This window comes from Cucurbita pepo, chromosome LG02 (assembly GCF_002806865.2).
Source record: "Cucurbita pepo subsp. pepo cultivar mu-cu-16 chromosome LG02, ASM280686v2, whole genome shotgun sequence".
NCBI classification, from domain to species: Eukaryota; Viridiplantae; Streptophyta; class Magnoliopsida; order Cucurbitales; family Cucurbitaceae; genus Cucurbita; species Cucurbita pepo.
The window spans coordinates 682,086-701,566 of NC_036639.1; the positions used below are offsets into that span (position 1 = coordinate 682,086).

Genomic DNA, 19,481 nt, shown 5'->3' on the forward strand with positions numbered 1-19,481 from the left:
GGGGGGGGGTGCATGCAAACAAGGCAGTAAAGTTTGAGGTTAATAGCTCCAAGCAGACTATCTGATATAAATTCTAAAAAAAATAGTTGAAGGCATAAGGTATAGAAGGATCAAATATTATAGGACAATCAATAAAAGTGGACTATCTTCACAATAAATTTATGAAATTTTCGGACCAAGTCCACAAAATTGTTCAACGTTCATGATAACAAACACAATTAATATTATATCAGTATCATCGCAATTTGGCAGTTCCACTGTAAACTTATAAGGACAGGTGAAAATGATAATCTTTGAGACATATCAAGGCATGAATATAGGGGGAAAAAAAAACAAATCTCTTCATGTTAACTTTGGTCAATTAATATTTTTGAAACTATTTACAAAGGAGACAGAAATGTAAAATGCTTATTAGTAGCAAACCTAATAAAATGCATTTTTTAAATAATAAAATGCAAGCTGGCAATTTCTAAAGTGGATCAAAAGTACAGAAAATGTCAAGAATGCAGAGACTTGATGCTTAAGAACTGGAAGAAATGTAAAAATAAAGACACTTTCAAAAAGGGTGCAAACACTTAAGATCGTTGTCCTAAAGACCAGTATATCAGTCAATAATGGTTGTTTAACAAATCTAAACAACATTTATATTCCATGAAAAATAATTTTAAATTTTACATACTCATCTCCTATTTGTCTCTTTTCAATTTGAGAAATATCATAATAACGCAGTGCTGCTTCCAAGAACTTCCTTTTCAAGTCTAAGATCCTAGCATAGCAAACCTGCGACAATGAAGGAGGAGGGGATTAAAAGACAGAAGAATACCTATAATGCCATTCTTAAGTTAATGTCATCAAGAAACAAAAAGCATTTCTAACCTTGTACTGTAAATTCAGGACTTCATGCTGACTATAGCTAACCAAGAATGAAGCTTTATTAATAAACGCCTCAGCGTTAACAGCATCATCATCCTGTCAAAGAAGAAATTGAGCAATACAAGTGCTCAAGTATCTAAGGCTAAATGAACTTCCTTGTCCACGTAAGTATAAACATTAAACAATTTTCCAGATTATATCATTCATTCAATGCAACCTAACACCAATACTGATATGAACCAAAACATCTCAATCATACAATATGAACTCTCGAGGAAAAAATGAAGAAAAATGTTGTTCAAATTATCACAAGATAAATTCAAGTTGCAATTCATGCCACATTAAAGAAAAATCAAGCTTCATCTATTCTTGGATGGTTACAAATTTAGTGTAGATAATAATCTAGAGTTATGATGTTTCATTAATATACTTTAAGACTTTCTAATTACTGTTATATTTACATAGCGTCGAACTATGGTCATAAGTTACAACTCTTGAAATGCCTCATGGAAGGTTAAGGGTTTTCTTGTGAGGCTATATAAAGTGATGTTATCTTTGTAAACCAAACTTGGAAAAATGTAGTAAAAAGAGCTTTTGTACTTTCTTTTAGCCAAGAGCTAAGTTTATTTGCAATTCTATGTAGATCAGGTAACATGCTTAGAATCATTCAAGCTTGACATGATCGATCTTACTTGTGGAGTGATTTGAATTTCAAACAAGTGTTCTTGCTTTAAAATATTTGATCAACAAGGTAATCTGAATCTTACTTTTCTTTGGGGGTGATTCCTAATCATTTTTGGGTTCTTGGATATTTAAATCTAGAGTCTTATTCTTCAATAAGGTTGTTAGATCAAATTCCTAATCATTTGGAATGAAATCAACTTAATTTGGAGTTTTAGCATTCGGGATCTAGGGTTTGCCTATCCATGAGTTATGAGAGTTCTTAGATCCAATTGGCTAGGATTACCATATCAAATGTCCTCCACCATATTCATATAATGCTTTTATACAACGTAATAGCAAATTGCCACAACTCACACATAGCCATTTGTTATAAATGCCATCATAAGATAAACTGCAATAACAGAAATAAATTGTACCTCAAGGTATAAACGAGCAATTCGAACACATTTTGACAACCGGTAAGACTCGTCAATCACTCTGACAGAGACCATAAAGAATTATAGTAACTGAAGAGACAAGAGTTTAAAATATATATAACCCTATTTTCACAAAAGAAGTTGAAAGAAAAATGGGTGTTATACCTCATTCCAGAATCTAGATCGATGCCACTGAGCATCCGAGCGGCTTTTGACCATTGTTGCTCTGTTTCATACAATTCAGCAAGCTTCTCCCGAAGAATCAACACCTGCAACTCACGGAACATTATTTACTTCGTCTATGGATCCATAGCCAAAAGAAGTAGTAAACTGCAGCCCTTAACCACACTCAGAGCACTGTGAGAGAAGAACAAAAGAACCGAACAGATATTAAACGTATTTATTTTAAATAAGTGATATTGCTGATTTCAATATAACTATACTCGTCCCCCTCCATTCCGTTAATGGAAGAATGAAAATAGGTTTACGCATTCAATTCCAATGTAAACCAAAGAACACTCGTGGCTCTATTTCTTTCAGATATAATTAAAATTAAGACAGCAAGAATATAAACACCATTTAGAAGGGTCATAATACGGATGACAAGGCCAGGCTCCCATTTCAATTGAGTGAGAAATGACAATGTGATTGGTTGTCATTCCATAATTGAGAAACATCGTTCCAAAAGCATATAAAAGAATAATGCCAGAGTTAAACCTGCTCCTCGAAAGAGACGACGCGCGGTTGAATCAGAGCGAGGATGTAATGGGCAATCTCTTTCTGAGCCGCCACCTCCAAGTTCCCCAAATCTTGTGCTAGAATCTGCAAGAGCCTCCGCGATACTACAAGCGGGACTTCGCCGGATAGTACTGCATATCAAGAATCGTCAAGATGATTTGCCCTAACTTCGCGGTAAAATAACGAAACGAATGAGTTGGGAGAGAAACTTCAACGTATTAAAGAAAAAGTAAGGCAGCTAACTGTGATCGATAAACTTCTTGGTTTGAACAATATCGTTCAACGACAAAACATCATACAGAATGTGCTTATACTGTTCAATCTTCCGCCTCTGGTCTGAGATAGCAGAGGCGCTAGCAAAGGCACTCTCCATGGCAATTCACTGTTTCGCCTTCTTCCTTCTGCTTCGAGACTAGAAACCCTAGGTCGCGGGATTGCCCTCTCCTCCACAGGCTCAATCCCGCCACCTGCAATGGAGGGAACTGCTTCTATTTGGTATCCGTGATCGCAAGCGTTCTCTACTGCGCGCATGAAGAATAGTTGGTTGTCAGCCAATTATATAGCGGCACGTGTACATGACGGGGATTTCGTCATTTCGTAATTCTTGATGGGAACGATTTTTTTTCCGCCCAAGCTGTGTGTGAGCACCAGGTTCGAGGTTCGAGCTAGTAGGAGTTATGGAATTTCAACCTAATTTAGATAGGGAGTCTAATCAGCTTTCATAAGTAGGACCTGACATCACGGAAAAAACAAAGTAGGGGATAGATTCAACGGGCGAAATGAAAAAGGCGGAGAAGTTAGATTGCAAGGATATAATGATAGTTGGGTCGAGATGTCTCTCCGCCCTTCGAACTGAACGTGAAGGGTTCCATTTATTCGGCACAGTAGTGGTAGCATTGAGGCTGTAAGTCGAGGCACGACCATAACATAAGGTTATTACTTTCACATTTCTCTCCATCTTGAGATATCTAGAGAGAGACAAAGATTCATTACGTGATCGACCCGATTGTGTCTTACATGTGCTTTATTATTATTTTTTTAATGGAGTTCAGTTAGTTAGTGAAGTTAATATTAATTTATATTAAATGTTAATTAATATAGTTGATTATTAATTTATTTTATGTTTTAATTACAATTTCATATTAGACCACAAATAAATGCTCACAAGTATAATCCACGTCTCAATTACTTCAGTTTATTATTTAAAGAAATTTGTTCTCAAACATGTACATTATATTTTTAATATTATATTAAATACATTTGTAAACCGGACAATGTCGATTTCAATTCATCGCCGATTTGGATCGCGAGGTAATGGAAGTATGGGCACAAAGCGAAGTTTGATGTACTAGTTTCCCGCTTCTTCGACTTTCCCTCCCGTAATTGGCAAGGCAGTCATTCTTCAGTCTCGGAGCACGATCTTCTCTGTCAAACGATTTTCCACTCCATAATCTGAAACTGAACTGGAAACGATTTACAATCGCTTCAATCTGCAAGCTCTGTACCTCAGGCGTCTCTGAAAATGGACAACACCGGTAAGTAATGGCGCCATTGGTTTCGTTTGGTCTCGAGTATGATCTACGACGGTTTCCTTAATCCTTCGGTTTCATGATCCGCGTTGATCTCGACAAAATTGAAGTTATAGAATGGTGGAAATAGAGACGAGAAGTAGGATTAGGATGTCGACCTTTGCTTTTGATACGGTAGTATGGAGTATTGATTCTTTGCCGCGAGTTTAGGCATTCATGTGTTTGTTTATGCTTTACTAGGATATATTACTGAGTTCGTGCTCTCAATTGATTGATTTTATAAAGCGGTTTATCTACTCTTGCGTATTGCTTCGGATAGCGGTGCATGTTAATGTTAACTTCACCATCAGCTTATTGCAGATTTAGTAGATATACGAACACATCGCTGAGTATAATTCATATTCATTTCGGATAATTGCATGGTAGAATTTATTTTTCGTCTGGAATTCTCGATCTCTTGCTATCTAATTAGTGATTTCCTTCTATTATATAAAGCGTCAGATTCTGCAATTGCTCTCGAGTTATCTGGTTTTTGCCTGCGTGAGAACTCTGTGAAGGATTTCTGAAGTCTTTCAGAGTTGAGGGCGTTGCTGGAGGAGGAACTGCTTATGGATGGAATATTGGAAGCTTAAATACGGCAGAGCTAGTAGATGTGTGGTGCATACCAAGCACAAAAAACGTTGGACCTCAGGAAATGCCTAGGCGTTTAGAACATGTAAGTACGAAATAGTATATAATTTGCAGCTTATTGGTTAATGAACAAGCTTAATTCACGGAATAATGTCTTAATTAGTCCAACTAATAAAACAGGAACTAGTAATCGAACTTGATGCGGAGAAACCAGGAATATCCTGTTTGCTTACATATTGTCAAATGATTGTACCTGACAATTGTTTAAATACTTGTATGTTCTTTGGAATTTTCTTTCTTGATGACCTTTGTTTGCATCATTCATGGAATTTCAAGACCTGCCTCATCTTTGCGGATAAATTTTTGGCAGCTAGAGAAATGAGAGGGAAAGTGTTCAAATTGCTATGCGCCCAAAATTATCTTGGGGAGGTTCTGGCATGGCTGGAATTTTGCAGGCTTTTTCTGGTGATCTATGCTCCACATCTGGTGATCGGTTAGTGTCACTAGACAAACAAAGTTTCATATGCTGTTCCCCTAATAAGCGTGCAGGTGTGGTTGTGTGCAGGCTAGTTGTTGGATAATCATTGAGGTCAGTCACCCAAAATACATACCCATGCTATACTATTGTAGTATGTTGGGAATAATATTCATTTTAGAGATCTAACAATTATATTGTATCTGTAAAACTTCTAACTGTAAAAATAGTTGTTGAATTTGAAAAAAATCAGTGTCGAATATGTTTAGAATTGAATTTCAGTGCCTGTAGTACGGTGATCAAATGATCAGTTTGAATGATTTCTTCAGATAAATCTATTAGACTGATTGCCCAGAATTTTACTACAGTTTGTTGCTATTCTTTAAAAAATCTGACCACTTCAAGCTTTCTATGGCAGCCATTGAATATGGAACATTATGATTCTGTTCGCAGTATGTCTAGTGAGATTCGTGCTTATGCTCCAGATACTCGTGTATTGACAACATACTACTCTGGTATGAGACACAATCTTGCTTTTGTTTGTTCTATTCATTCTACTGCAAACTCAGACTCTGGTTACACAACTTTCCCTGCTCGATTAATAATTTGCATGGCATTAGCTAGTTTCCATCTTGTAATAGTCCAAGTCCACTGGTAACGGATATTGTTCTATTTGGGCTTTTCCTTATGGGCTTCTCCTCAAGGTTTTAAAACACGTCTGTTAATGAGAGGTTTCCACACCCTTATAAAAAATGTTTCGTTCTCCTTTTCAACCGATGTGAGAAACCTTATACATTTTTTGGCAACTAAATGTAGTAGGATTAGACAATTGTCCAGTGAGATTTAGTCGTGAACAAAAAAAGAAAAGCAGCAATAAGCAACTATATTCTTGGGTTGAATTATAAACTATATGATTACCTGTTGGACCTCTCCTTGAATCTAGTAATCTCTTGAATGGTAGATCATCATCAACCAAACCTAATATGAAGCTCGTCTCTCCCTTCCAGATAAACTTCCATCACCATGTGGGATGGTTTTGTCACGGTTGAGCCTGGAGAGTAGTGGTCCTGGGCCTCCTGACCTGGTTAGAAATAGGTAGATTTTCATTTATTCTACATGTCATGCAGTGTCGTTAGCTGTTCATAGCTACCATCTGCCTTATCTGTTGCCAATTAACTGGCTTAAAATGATTAATATTTTACATTTCATAAAGCATATAAAACACTAAAGAAAATTATCTTTAAAAACAAAAAAACAAAAGAACAATGTAGTCAATATTAATAATTGATCAGCCTCCCTCTCATTGACAAAACTCTCTCAGCTCTTGGTAACATAATTGACCTTTACATGAATAGGCTTAGACTCTGTAAGATGCATTATATGAACACCATAATGACAAATGAGAAGAAAAAAAGAAGGTAAAGAGCATGGAAAGATGAAAGCTTTTTTAGTTGGAAGTTATGTCCCACAAGCCATCAAAGATATCTAATTGACAAATCAAATAGGTGATGATTACTTGTGCATCTTTTGCTCTTCTTGCCTTTTGAAATTGTGCTACTCCTCATCCCCTACAGCTGTTTATTTTTGTGTAGTCAATGTTGAGCTAGGCCCCATTAGAATTTAGAGCCTCAAAATGTGAACTTTTTTAGTTTTAATTTTCATGTGTTTCTTTCTTCTTTCTTTCTTTCAAGTACTTTTTCTATTAGTGTATTTGAAACCAGTTCTTTCTGATGTCACTTTTTAGTGATTTTAAATAATTATTGACACCACTTTTGATTGCCTAACCAAATAGACAAGATTTTTTTTGTTCACAATTTCAAATCGTGCCTAACTCATTACTAAAGGTTACATATTTTACTTACAACTATTAAATTTGTAGGTTAAAATATTATTTTGGTCTCTGTTCTCGATCTTTGTGCTTTCAATAAAATTTAAAATTAATTTTATAGGCNTTTTTTTTTTTTTTTTTTTTTTTTTTTTTTTTTTTTTTTTTTATGAAATTTGGCAAATGGGTAAAATAATAATAATAATTTTCATCTAAGAAAATATACTTTCAAATTTTAGATTTTTTTTATTTATAAAAAAGCTAACAATAAACTAATATTAGAAACGGTTAAAGTTAGTATAAAAATTAAATTTGAATATTAGTGATGACTACGTCTATGTGCCTAATCTCAACTAAATAAAAAAAAGCATAGAAAATGGGTCAAATTTTGTCTCCATTCTTATGAAATCTGAACTCACAAGTTGGTCCACGTGAATAAATTATAATTATATTAGTATAATTATCTTTCAATTATAAACGGCGACCATAACATAATAAAATAATCAACGTGTAAAATCTTGTGGAATTTAAAATCAGTGTGTTCATACTTATAAATGACAAATTCCACATTGGATACTCAGTTTATACTTCCACTACAAATTCATCAACAAAATCAATATTAATAAATTTCATATAGAATAAGCATTTTCATGTTAGATATTATTAATTTTTATACTTCATGTTAGATATTACCATAGTTATAGGTCTACGAGACATTATTTTAATAAATATAAGTCCCCATCATTTAAATTTGTAATTTGAAGAATTATAAAAAATTGAAGCATTAATATATTGTCTCAGATTGGTTATTTATTTATTTTTAAATTAAGATATTATTATACAATACAATATATTATAATTATATGATATTCTAAAGTAATAATTATACAAAACGTGTTAAAATTAATTTATTATAAATCATTTAACCTAATACTTAGTTTTACAACTACCAGTATATGTTATAAAACACACTTATTTAAATTAAAATCCACAATTATTTCAAATTTTTATTTTCAATAATGTCATATATATTATTTTTGTATGAAGCCTCAATTATTGACCCTTTTAATAGATGATATTTACTAATTTTCTGTCACATCATAATAATTTAGATAAAGCATCGATGACATGAAACTGGGTAATCTAAATTCTTATTTTTATAACAAAATTTAAAAGTGCACAAAATTCTAGAATTTTACCCAATTTTCTACCCTCCACTCAAACCCCGATTCTTTAACCATTATTGAAGAAGCAAAAAGGCTCACGGAACATGGTTCAAAAGTACCACCATTTTCAAATCATTTTACCAATTAAAACCAAAAAAATTTCACCAAAAAAAAAAAAAAAACACAAAATAAAGGTAAATTAAAATATCCCTTGTGTCACGGTCACGTTTGTCTAAACATATTGTCTATAGTTGCACGTCTAATAGCCTCATGTTCTTTGCAGTGTCAAATCCTTTTTACCTTGGGCTAGAAATAAGATTTTAATTTTTAACTAATATTTTGTAAAAAAAATATATATATATTTTGATTGATAACAATAAAATTATTTTCATGTCTATATTTTTATTAGTATTAAAATATGGATATTTTCACCGCCATAAAAAAATAAAATAATAAAATAAAGAGAGAGAGAGAGAGAGAGAGACCGCCGGCAGCCGGACGCGGGGGCGGCGGAGAGAAAAAGGGCAGAAGTGGTAATGATTTAAATATTTGAAAAAGGCAGGTGGCCTTTGTCCATATTGGATATTGGATATTGGAGTCCTCAGAGACACAAAAGGACAAAACAATCCTTGCCCTTTTTAAACACATTCTTTACCCTACAACCGAAAGCACGACCTTCAAAATGGAACCGCCCCTGTGATTTGAATGATCGTACATCTACGTTGCATCATAATCTGAACGTTCCACTGCGCTCGTCCCCACCATAGCCCCGTGGTCTCGACCCTTGCTCATAGCCCCGTGGACACGAATTTCAAGCACGTGTAGAGTAAGTGAGTGCTCTCTGTAGTGTTAGCTCGTATTCTATCCGTACTTCACTTTAAAAAAACACCTTCACTCTGTCCCAAATAGCCCCCGACTTCATGATATTTACGTCATGCCACCATCCTTCCCTCGGGCCCTTTTTTTTTTTTTAAATAATAATAATAATTTTAGTAATTTAATTGGTAAATATTAAAATTATTATTATTTAATAAATTTGATATATTTGAGCTATTTTCTTAATTTGTAGATAATTAAAGAATTTAGAGAAAAAAGGTACAAAATGAAGTAATTGACAATTTTGAATAAAAAGAATGACTCATTTTAAAAGAAAATAGAAAGAATTTGTGGGATTTGGGGATGGCAATTAGGGGTAGTATTGTCATTTCAGTTATGAATTTGTAAAGAAAGATTCAGTAGACTACAAGAATAGAGTATGTGAAAGACAAGAAATTAAAAGGAAAAAAAATAGCTAGACGACAAGCACCGCCTAGTCCGATTTTCCCCGACAAATGTTATCACCTAGCAGATTACGACACGTGGATGGATAGATTTCCATCGGCTGCCGGAAGGATTAGGAGGGAGCTCGGCTCAGGCGTCCCTCTTAACCATGGTTACCGCGACACAAGTCATTAGCTAACCACGGTTAACTGGCGCCGCTTTAACTACTTTTTAATTATTTTCCTCTGATTTTTATTCCACTACTTCTCTTCTCTCTCTATCTCTCTCTCTCTCTCTAGGCATTTTGGCCTTTTCTACTCAGTTAAGGGCAAACTCAGATACCGCCGCCTTAGGCGCACTGGTATTCCGTCCACCTTCCGGTGCAATCTGCCATGTAGATTTCAGTTTTCATTTGCACATTCTCTGAGAACTAGTTAGATTATACCAAATGGACTGTAAATTCAGACGGTCCCAAGGCTTTTAGGTTCAGTTCATCCTTTCAATTTTCATAACATTCACAATTCGGACACCGCATAGTGGTGGAGTGGTATTCGAGCTGTTGTATTGATTATTCAATAGAGAGCTGTATTTTCTGTTAGAATTGATTTGGAATAGTTAGTTTCATCAACCGACTGTGTGGCTGAACTTTCGGTGAAGCTAAAAGCCTAAAACTATATTTTCGTCGGGGTTATATGCGAGATGGTTGATTTGGAAAATTCTTCCCCGGTTGAGGTTTCCAGAGATGCTGGTTTATCTTCTTCAGGTTATATTGAACCAGTGGCGGTGGTGGCTCCGACGAAGAAGAAACGGAACCTGCCTGGAATGCCAGGTAAGGGAATTAAAAGGCAATCGGACAGATTATTTGAGTGGTTTCAGTCGCTTTTGGCTTCCGATATGATATTTAGATTTGATTATTTCTGTTTTTCAGATCCGGCGGCGGAGGTGATTGCTTTGTCGCCGGAGAGTTTACTGGCGACTAACCGGTTCGTATGCGAGATCTGCAACAAAGGTTTCCAGCGGGACCAAAACCTGCAGCTTCACCGGCGAGGCCACAACCTTCCGTGGAAGCTCCGACAGCGGACTAGCAATGAGGTTCGTAAGCGCGTCTATGTTTGCCCGGAACCTTCCTGCGTCCACCATAACCCGGCGAGAGCGCTTGGCGATCTCACTGGAATAAAGAAGCATTTCTGTAGAAAGCACGGCGAGAAGAAATGGAAGTGCGAGAGATGCTCGAAGAAATACGCCGTACAATCCGATTGGAAAGCGCACATGAAAACTTGCGGAACTCGAGAGTACAAATGCGATTGCGGCACTTTNAGGAGAAGCTTGGATTACTCTCAAGAATCCCCCATTTTGTTTTTAATTCCATTTCTTCTTCCTTTTCAATCCCTATTTTGCTTTCCTCTTCCATTTCTTCTTCCCAATCCAATTTTCCCTTTTCCCTTTTCCCTTTTCCTCTGTGTTGGATGGATGGATGCCTAGAAATCATCGCTTCATTATTTATCTTTTCGGTTGAAATTTGTTCTGTTACTTGAAGGAGGGATAGCTTTATTACACATCGAGCCTTTTGCGATGTATTGGCGGAGGAAAGTGCTCGTGCTCAAACCCTAGCAGTTCAAAACTATGAAGGAAAGGAATCCACCACTTCAAAAGCGGCCGTGACTTCGCCTCCTCCGCCGCCGCTAACACCGTCGACCACGGTGGTTTCTCCGGCTTTATCGATTCACAGCTCAGGTATTATATTAGTCATGGCAAAATCATCTAAATCAACGTCATTCTATGTAATGTTTTGGTTAATTTTTTTTCGATAAACTCCACATTTATCACGACTTGCGTGCGTTTGTTCAATAATGTGTAATTAAGAGGCTAATCGTGTCAAATGAAACCTTTTTTGATCCATTGTTGTTTGCGAGTCCTTTCTCTTTTTTTTTTTTATTTTGTTTTCCCCCTTTAGTTGCACTTCATGATTGTGTAGTACTGCTCATTCACGGGTAATTGTTGCATGGATGACAAAGAAGCTCAAAGAACGAGGATAGTGGGAAGGGAGAAAGAGGGCTTACTGGAAAAAAGTCGCCATTATTCCCTTCCCTTTTACTTCCAAAAGTGCTTTTCATTTTAAGTTCAAGCTGTTCATCATTTACAATAAACAATTAGCTAGAAAAGTTTCTGTTCCACCTTTCTCTCTCTCTTTCTGATCGCAGCATTCTACCAAACTAGTTTTTCTTTTTTATTCTGCCCTTTCGTATTCAATTCTCAAATTCTTTGACCTGCTTTTGATTCATTAATTAGCTTGCTTTTGTTGATTCTCATGCTCTACCCCCCATTGAGTTCCACGAAGATTTGACAGATTGTTGTTGGTTTACAGAGCTAGCTGATAATCCGATAAGACTTCCATCTGTTTCAACGCCTGCAGCGACGACATGCTTGACCTCCGCGTCTGTCAATAGTACCACAAATGCAAGCGCTAACGGCAGTAGCTCAAACAATGTGTTTGGAAATTGTACTGTTTTTGCCCCTTCTGCGTCAATTTCAGGGACGACCCAGATATCCCCAACATTACCACCACCCAGTTTACCCGCGTCAATAGTACCCTACGATTGCGCCTCTATTCGCCCTTCTGCTTCCGCAGTTAATCCCACGTCGCTCTCTCTCTCCACATCTCTCTATCTTTCCTCTAAAGGATCCTCCCACTTTGCCCCATCTGACCAAGATCGTCTGCAGTACACGTGGTCCACTCAACCGGCAGCCATGTCTGCCACCGCCCTGCTGCAGAAGGCAGCAGAAATGGGGGCAACAGCGTCTAATCCGTCGTTGTTCCGTGGCTTTGGGATGGCCACTTCTTCGACTGGTCAAGATACCTCTGCCACTATTCAATGGAGTAGGAATTTGAACCGAGATCACCGGAATGGCTCTTCGTTAACGGCTGGTGTAGGGCTTGATCTCCCATCCGGACCTGACGGTTCTGGTTTGATGATGGCTGGAGGCCCATTTTGCTCGTTTGGAAGTCAGCCCATGACGAGAGATCTTCTTGGTCTTGGCTTAGGCGGTGGTGGGGCCTCTGCAAGTAGATTCTCGGCTTTGATTGCTTCCATGGGTGGTGGGTCTGGTTACCCCGTTGCAGCTTCAGACGCCTGCGGCGGAAGTGGCAATGGAAGCCCCTCCGGCGACGCTTGGGATCAAGATGAAAAGCATTGAAGTTTCGACCGTTGATTGCTGTCTGGAACTGCTCATATTCTTATATGGAGGTCAGACACAAAGCCATGCATTCTTTTCTTTTTACTCTCACCATGTGTAATTAATGTAAATTTTTGCTCGCTGTTCGAGGTAAGTTAGTTGAATTTTGTTGGTGATAGGATCTGGAAATAAATCAGGTTCGTTTAGACATATAACCCATGTTTCATACATATTCTCCTTCAGATTACATATGATTTCGGCCAACACCCTTGAATGTTTGTAATCGGAGCTAGCTCCAATTAAAGAGTTGAAATTTTGAAAAGGTAACTTTCCCGAGATTGTCTCTGTGGAAGGTGACATCGGGGCTTCAATTGCGGTGAGGTTTTCAACAAATTGGTACTTGAACATTAATGTTCATAATGGTTCTGTTCATTTGACTTGTCGATTCCCGGTGGTCCAAGTTCCGATCTGGTCCATTGGTCAGACCGTCAAACTATATTTAATGAGATGAGTTGGCTGAGGTGGTCCTCCACCGACTCCTTGCCTCATAGGTCCGTCCATCTCCACGGTGGTTGCCGCCCCATCCGTCGCCCGCCGAACTGTCATTGTTTGTGTATGTCACAGTGACCTAACTGGGTAGTTACAAAATCCATTCGTATGGTTTGAAAACTTGAATCCAATTCTAACTTTGTCCTTATAAATTTAGTTACATGTTTTGGGCTTGGTTGCTTATACTGTTATCATCCACCTTGTTATTATTATTTTTAAATGAAGAATATCAATAATAAATCAGCATAATGTGACATAAATAATAGAGAGTTTGATAAAATAATTTAATCATATTGCACCTATTCATCTCACGCTGTTTTTAATGCATCCACTATTATTTTATATACCTATTCTTCATTGACTAACATAATTATAAAGTTTAATACTTTTATGTCAAATTTTACGAAAATTAAATTTTCTAAATGATATTTCTTTTCTATAATAAAAATTAACTTCAAATTAATACAAATTTTACATTTTATTAAAAATACATATCTAAAATGGGAAATCATTAAAGCTGCGTTGTAATTATGACGTCAAACTTTAAAAAAAGGAAGAAAAAAAAAACTTAATAGGGAAATCTTTAAGGACGAAGCAGAAATAACGCTAATTACTTCAATAATTCTCTGGACATCATTTAATTTTTTTAAATGGATAATTACGGATCGGATAGGAATAAATGATGATAAAACCGGCCAACAGCTCTGCCAATAATAGTTTTTTTTTTTATTATTATTATTTTTTTTATAATTATTATTTTCTTTCTCATTATTGTATTATTCATTGCAGTGCGTCACTTGCTGAGGGTCTGCAGAATTCCAGAAGAAAAGGCACTCCATCTAGGAAACGACGTCGTTGCCATATCAGTCATCCATATTTTCTTTTTATTTTTGGTTATTGATATTTATTAATTATAGCTGGTTTAACAATGTTGAGCTTCTATTTTAATTTTATGCTAAATTAATAAAAGTAATAAACATTTAAAATTTTTTAAAAATACTTTTAAACTTAACAAAAATTAAGAATACAATTGGGTCCGATTGAAAATTTTGATATTTTATTTTAAAAATATCCTTATATGTTTTAAAAATTTAAAATTTTCTTAATATCCTTAATTTTTTTAAAAAATTTAAAAAATAAAAAGTCCTTTAAACAATTAAAAAAAACATGTAACTTTAATAAATTAATTCTTGAATTTTATCAAGCAATAATTTAGTATTTATACTTTTAAATTTGACAATCTTAATAAGCATTAATTTAGTTTCTATACTTTCAAATTTACAATAATTTAGTTTTTATTAGTAACAAAAACTTATCCAAACTAAATTTACATTTTTATAATGTAATATTTAAAATTAGCTAAATTAATTAAAATATCTTTATTAAACTTTAAAAAATCTAAAAAATACACTTTTTATTTTGGTGGACCATTCAACTTTTTTTAAAAAAATTAAAATTTATTTTTACCATTATTACTATTTTTATAAAAAATATATATATATATATATATATATATATATATAATTAGCCTCCTTCTAATGGTCGTTCCCTAAGCAACCAGACGTCTTGGCCACTAATAACGGGCAAAAGACGACCTGGGGATTGGCTATCGCAGTTACCAAAATACCCCCACCGAGGTTCGAAACCCACCGATGAGGATGAATGGCATTTTCGTAAATAACACGATTTATCCCTCTCAATCCAGTGTCAAGACCGGTCAAACGACCCATCGCCGAGCGTGTTAATATAATAAATCTTGACTTCGTTATATATATATAAGATAATTGCAAATTCGAATAAATTCGAGCGTTAGGGTTTTTACTTAGCGTCCGCATCCATAGAAATTCCTGGATTCCATCATCTTAACTCTCTTCTATCAATTCTGTTCACAGGGAAGGTGCTACACAGGGTACGAGCTCGTATCGAATTTGGAAGGTTTGTTCTTTGATTTTGCTCTATGGAAAATTTTGAGATGTTGTGTGCGATTCAGGTTGCTAGAATTAGGGTTTCGATTTAGTTGTTATGTGATTGAACTGGGAGAGTGAGGTTCCCGTTGTTGTCATTTTATTCTCGCCTTTTCCGTATTTTCGGCGAGTTTATACATTTTTGGTATCATTTTTGAATACGTGAGTTATGGTTTATCTTCATTTTTGTGTTAACGACATGGATATTTACGCTATTTAAGGATCGGTCCAGTACGTTTCATCGTTCAATTAGTTCTTGGATGAATGTTCTCTTAAGGAGAAAGAAAACTATTTGATAAGTGGAGTTGAAATGTGATGGTGATTTTATATGGGGTTTTACATTGATTAAGTTTGAAATAAACTTGCCCCGAGCATAGGATGTATAAAGTTTGAATCTCCATCCACACAGGTTTTTGGACTCAAATTAAAAAGATTTGAAGTAGACTTGCTCGTATTTCTGTACTCATTTACTGAACTTTTAACTGGGCAGGTTCTGGAACATATTGGCATACTGATCAGGGAAAGTACCATGTGTGAAGTACTCTGAAGATAGATGTGCTGGGAGGAATGTTATTCTTTCTCACACAAAGTTGTAGTGGTTGCATCCTGTGCAGGAAAAGAATCAAAGAGAGGCCCTTCTGTTTAAGGGGCTAATATGCCATCCTATATGTCAAAACTACGAGCACCGGTTCACTTTCTAGGGTGGGAAGGTGGATTTAAAAGTTCACTGGAGTTTCTTTTTGGGCAACAGAAACTCTTGTGTGGCAGTTCGAGCCTGTTGCACTCAGTACCTTATTCCTCACTCACAGAATTGCATGCACTCTTAAGACCTGGCACTATTTCTGGTGCTAGTTCAGAGCTAGTTAATAGTAGGAGGAATATCTCTGTTCTTGGAGCAATTTCTCGCACATTTTCTATTCCTTCTGTGTCAGGCCCTGCGTTACAGACCTGTGGGTATCACATTGATTGTGCCATTGCTGAATCCAATCAATATTCAACTCGCAGCAAGTTTCAAGACAAACCAATGGCTGCTTGTGGTTCTAGAGCTGGACTTGGTGAATGTTCTCTCGAGAATCTAAGTTTCAGGATTGCACGCACCTCTCCTCCAGCGATCAGTCCTAGTATTTGTTTCAACAAAAGAAGCGTTGATTGCTGCCCAAAAGCCAGCATGAGTTTGAAAAATCAGGAGCAGCCTAGCAATAATGTGATATATGGATACTTTACATACAATGTTGCAAAAAGGTTTTGCAGCAGTTACCTACATGCTGGGTTGGGAGCAAGGGATCTTCATAGTTCGTCCACTTCTTCCCTAGCTGCTGGTTCTGCCCCCAATTTATCATTTGATAATTCTGCACGGGAGGAACAACTTGCTAACTCTACCGATTCATCCGCACAGTATGTTCTCCACCTGATTCCTTGGTTTAAAATGAAAATATTATAGTCTATATGCTTAGTTTAAATTACATCACAACTTCGGTTTAAACTTACCAGATTGAATGTTTTGAATATTATTGTCAATTGAACTTGTTCTTTGGTCGTCCCATTCTTATAGATCCAATTGTTGAGGGTGAAATGTGAATCATAGCCTGTTGTCCGTGCTTAATGAACATTTGTGGTTTTTTCTTTTCCTGTCAAAATGAATCTGTTTTTTTTTTTAATTTTTTTTTTCAATATTCCAATATTGTACCCTATGGTGCTTCGTTGTTTTTGGATCTCATTATGGAACTCTTCAAGATTGCCGGCACAAAGTATGCTGTGATACCGCTCTTCACACTTTTAAGTGACAGTATCAGTTTGAATGCAAGTGTTCTTCTTTGCTCTAAATTTCCTACTATATTCTTCACAGAAAGATTCCGAAAGGCAAATCAATGAAACTGGTTTCTGGGTCTTGCTATCTGCCCCACCCTGATAAAGAAGATACTGGTGGAGAGGACGCTCACTTTATTTGTGTGGATGAACAAGCTATAGGGGTGGCTGATGGTGTGGGTGGTTGGGCAGATCTTGGTGTTGATGCTGGACAGTATTCCCGAGAACTCATGTCTAATTCAGTTAATGCAGTTCAAGAGGAGCCCAAGGGCTCAATTGATCCAGCTAGAGTCTTGGAGAAGGCTCACTCGAAAACAAAAGCCAAAGGCTCCTCCACTGCTTGTATCATAGCGCTTACAGAACAAGTATGTTGTTTCACTTGAGACCATCATTCTTTGTAAGTTCAAATATAGGCAAGTTGTTTTAGGTTTTGAAAGTTGGGAGTCTGATCTTATTTTATCAAGACCAAACTCTCTGTTTTCAATTTTCAGATCCTTGATTTGTTGTTTCATTATAATTTTTCTTTCTTTGACCAAAATAATTTCTGGAGGTTTCTATTTAAGTATAGCCTAAGTCGTCCTAGTTTGATCTTTTGGATGGAATATATAACAAGAGAAGAACTCTTTGATGTCTTCTAGTGCTTGCTACAACATTTAAAATTTTCCCATAGTTTAGTGAGGTGGAGCTTGATACTTCCCTATATAATATAATTATATCTATCAATAATTTTAGCTGGTTTCTGTGCAAGTACTTGCTCATATCTCGTGTAGTTTTTATTTTTATTTTTACTTTTTATTGCAGGGGCTCCATGCAATCAATTTAGGAGACAGTGGATTTATGGTCGTTAGAGACGGATGCACAATATTCAGATCTCCTGTGCAGCAGCATGATTTTAACTTCACCTTTCAATTGGAGAGTGGAAACAATGGCGATTTACCTAGCTCTGGACAGGTCAGTATTCTCACCAGCTTCTCTGTGTCTGTAGTTGTCGTTCCCGTTCCTGGTACTTTTGTTTGTACCTACAGTAGTTGCTTCGTGATTTTTCCGAACGAGAGAGAGTAGAGTTAGCAACCTCCCAAAATTGAGAGTATTGGAATTTCTTGGCAATAACCTTAACTTGATGATGATGGGATTATCAAAACTGATTCAGGTCTTCTCCGTCCCTGTTGCTCCTGGAGATGTCATAATTGCTGGCACTGATGGACTCTTTGATAACTTGTACAACAACGAGATCACCGCAGTGGTGGTTCATGCCATGAGAGCTGGCTTAGGCTCTCAGGTGACTGCCCAGAAGATAGCTGCTCTTGCACGCCAGCGAGCTCAAGATAAAGACCGACAAACACCTTTCTCCACTGCTGCTCAAGATGCTGGGTTTCGGTACTACGGAGGCAAGCTTGACGACATTACCGTCGTCGTGTCATATGTTGCCAGCTCCAACGACAAGTGAGTGTCCTGAACGTCTTCTCGCATACTTTCATCCCCACGTTTCTGTATATAATCTTTGCAGCATATAAACATTGACATTGCTTATTGTATCAAAGCATTTCATTGAACTATCTCAACTCTTTACATGTTGAAGAGTGGATGACCTCTTTTGTAAGTGAAAAAAATCAGGGGCGTGAGCCATCCCCAGGTTTGAGCGGTTGTTTCTCTGCTTTCTACTTCCATCTGAATCCTTTCTGTGCTCATCTGATACATTAAGTGAACGAACAAGACCAATGCTAAGGCTTTTTTTTTTTTTTTTTTTTTTTNTTTTTTTTTTTTTTTTTTTTTTTTTTTTTTTTTTTTTTTTTTTTTTTTGGTTTTTCCATCCCTGTTTTCTTAGCGAGAAATGGTGTTCTTGTTTGGAATATGATTTTTGGTCAAATGGGTAATTGTGAACTAGCGGATCCAACGGGTGGCTTCGAGCGTGTGGATAATTCCCACACGCCATTGCTAAAATGAAAAAAAAAAATATTTAATTTTCTGGTGATTTAATAAAATATTGTTCAAAATTTAATTGTGATGTATAGAAAGATATCTTCACGTCTGAATTAGGGTCGGAAGCGACACTTTTTCGTACTTTGAATTTAAACACTTTTATTATTACTTGAATATGTTAAATTGAAATAAATAAATAAATAAATACGGTATTGTTATTTGGAAAGTTCTAAAAGTTGACTTTCTTTCCATTAACCATTTTTTTAATATATAAAAAAACCTCAAATTCCAACGTTGACTTTAAGAAGTAGGGATAGAGAGGGGTTAATCTTTGATAGGTAGCTTTCAAGGAGGGGCATAAATGGAAAAGAAAAAAGAGAGCACACGTTTGTCCTCAACCAGGCCCAGGCCCAGGCCCATCTGGTTCCCATTTTCTTACCCTTTCTGCACCAAACCAAGACAAAATAGAAGT

At 36.3% G+C, this 19,481-nt stretch overlaps 2 protein-coding genes, 1 long non-coding RNA gene and 1 pseudogene across 4 annotated transcripts in view; 3 read left to right on the top strand and 1 right to left on the bottom strand.

The window, feature by feature from the left end:
• Window positions 1-3,320, bottom strand: part of LOC111788664 (COP9 signalosome complex subunit 4-like) — a 6,284-nt gene extending 2,964 nt beyond the window's left edge. Inside the window, exons 1-6 of one of the 2 annotated variants that reach the window (XR_002814196.1) lie at window positions 2,955-3,320; window positions 2,691-2,842; window positions 2,139-2,242; window positions 1,974-2,034; window positions 877-969; window positions 680-780 (exon numbers count right to left, since the gene is read on the bottom strand). Coding sequence is in view for 1 of the 2 variants with exons in the window: in XM_023669090.1 (XP_023524858.1) it covers window positions 680-780; window positions 877-969; window positions 1,974-2,034; window positions 2,139-2,242; window positions 2,691-2,842; window positions 2,955-3,084 (641 nt within the window). In the remaining variant the exon portion in view is untranslated. The remainder of the gene's footprint in view (window positions 1-679; window positions 781-876; window positions 970-1,973; window positions 2,035-2,138; window positions 2,243-2,690; window positions 2,843-2,954) is intronic. The other variant, XM_023669090.1, reaches the window with a different exon arrangement.
• A 709-nt stretch (window positions 3,321-4,029) lies between these two features.
• LOC111789176 lies at window positions 4,030-6,078 on the top strand. Its single transcript, XR_002814281.1, has 3 exons — window positions 4,030-4,246; window positions 4,736-4,955; window positions 5,241-6,078. It is a non-coding gene; the product is annotated as an uncharacterized LOC111789176 (long non-coding RNA).
• Window positions 6,079-9,865: 3,787 nt separating this feature from the next.
• On the top strand, window positions 9,866-13,106 carry LOC111788003 (annotated as a pseudogene).
• Window positions 13,107-15,060: 1,954 nt separating this feature from the next.
• On the top strand, window positions 15,061-18,750 carry LOC111788002 (probable protein phosphatase 2C 55). Its single transcript, XM_023668132.1, has 5 exons — window positions 15,061-15,254; window positions 15,774-16,678; window positions 17,130-17,454; window positions 17,891-18,040; window positions 18,240-18,750. Exons 2-5 carry the CDS (start codon window positions 15,939-15,941, stop codon window positions 18,534-18,536), a joined length of 1,512 nt encoding a protein of 503 aa, XP_023523900.1. The 5' UTR covers window positions 15,061-15,254; window positions 15,774-15,938; the 3' UTR covers window positions 18,537-18,750.
• The last annotated feature ends 731 nt before the right edge of the window (window positions 18,751-19,481 follow it).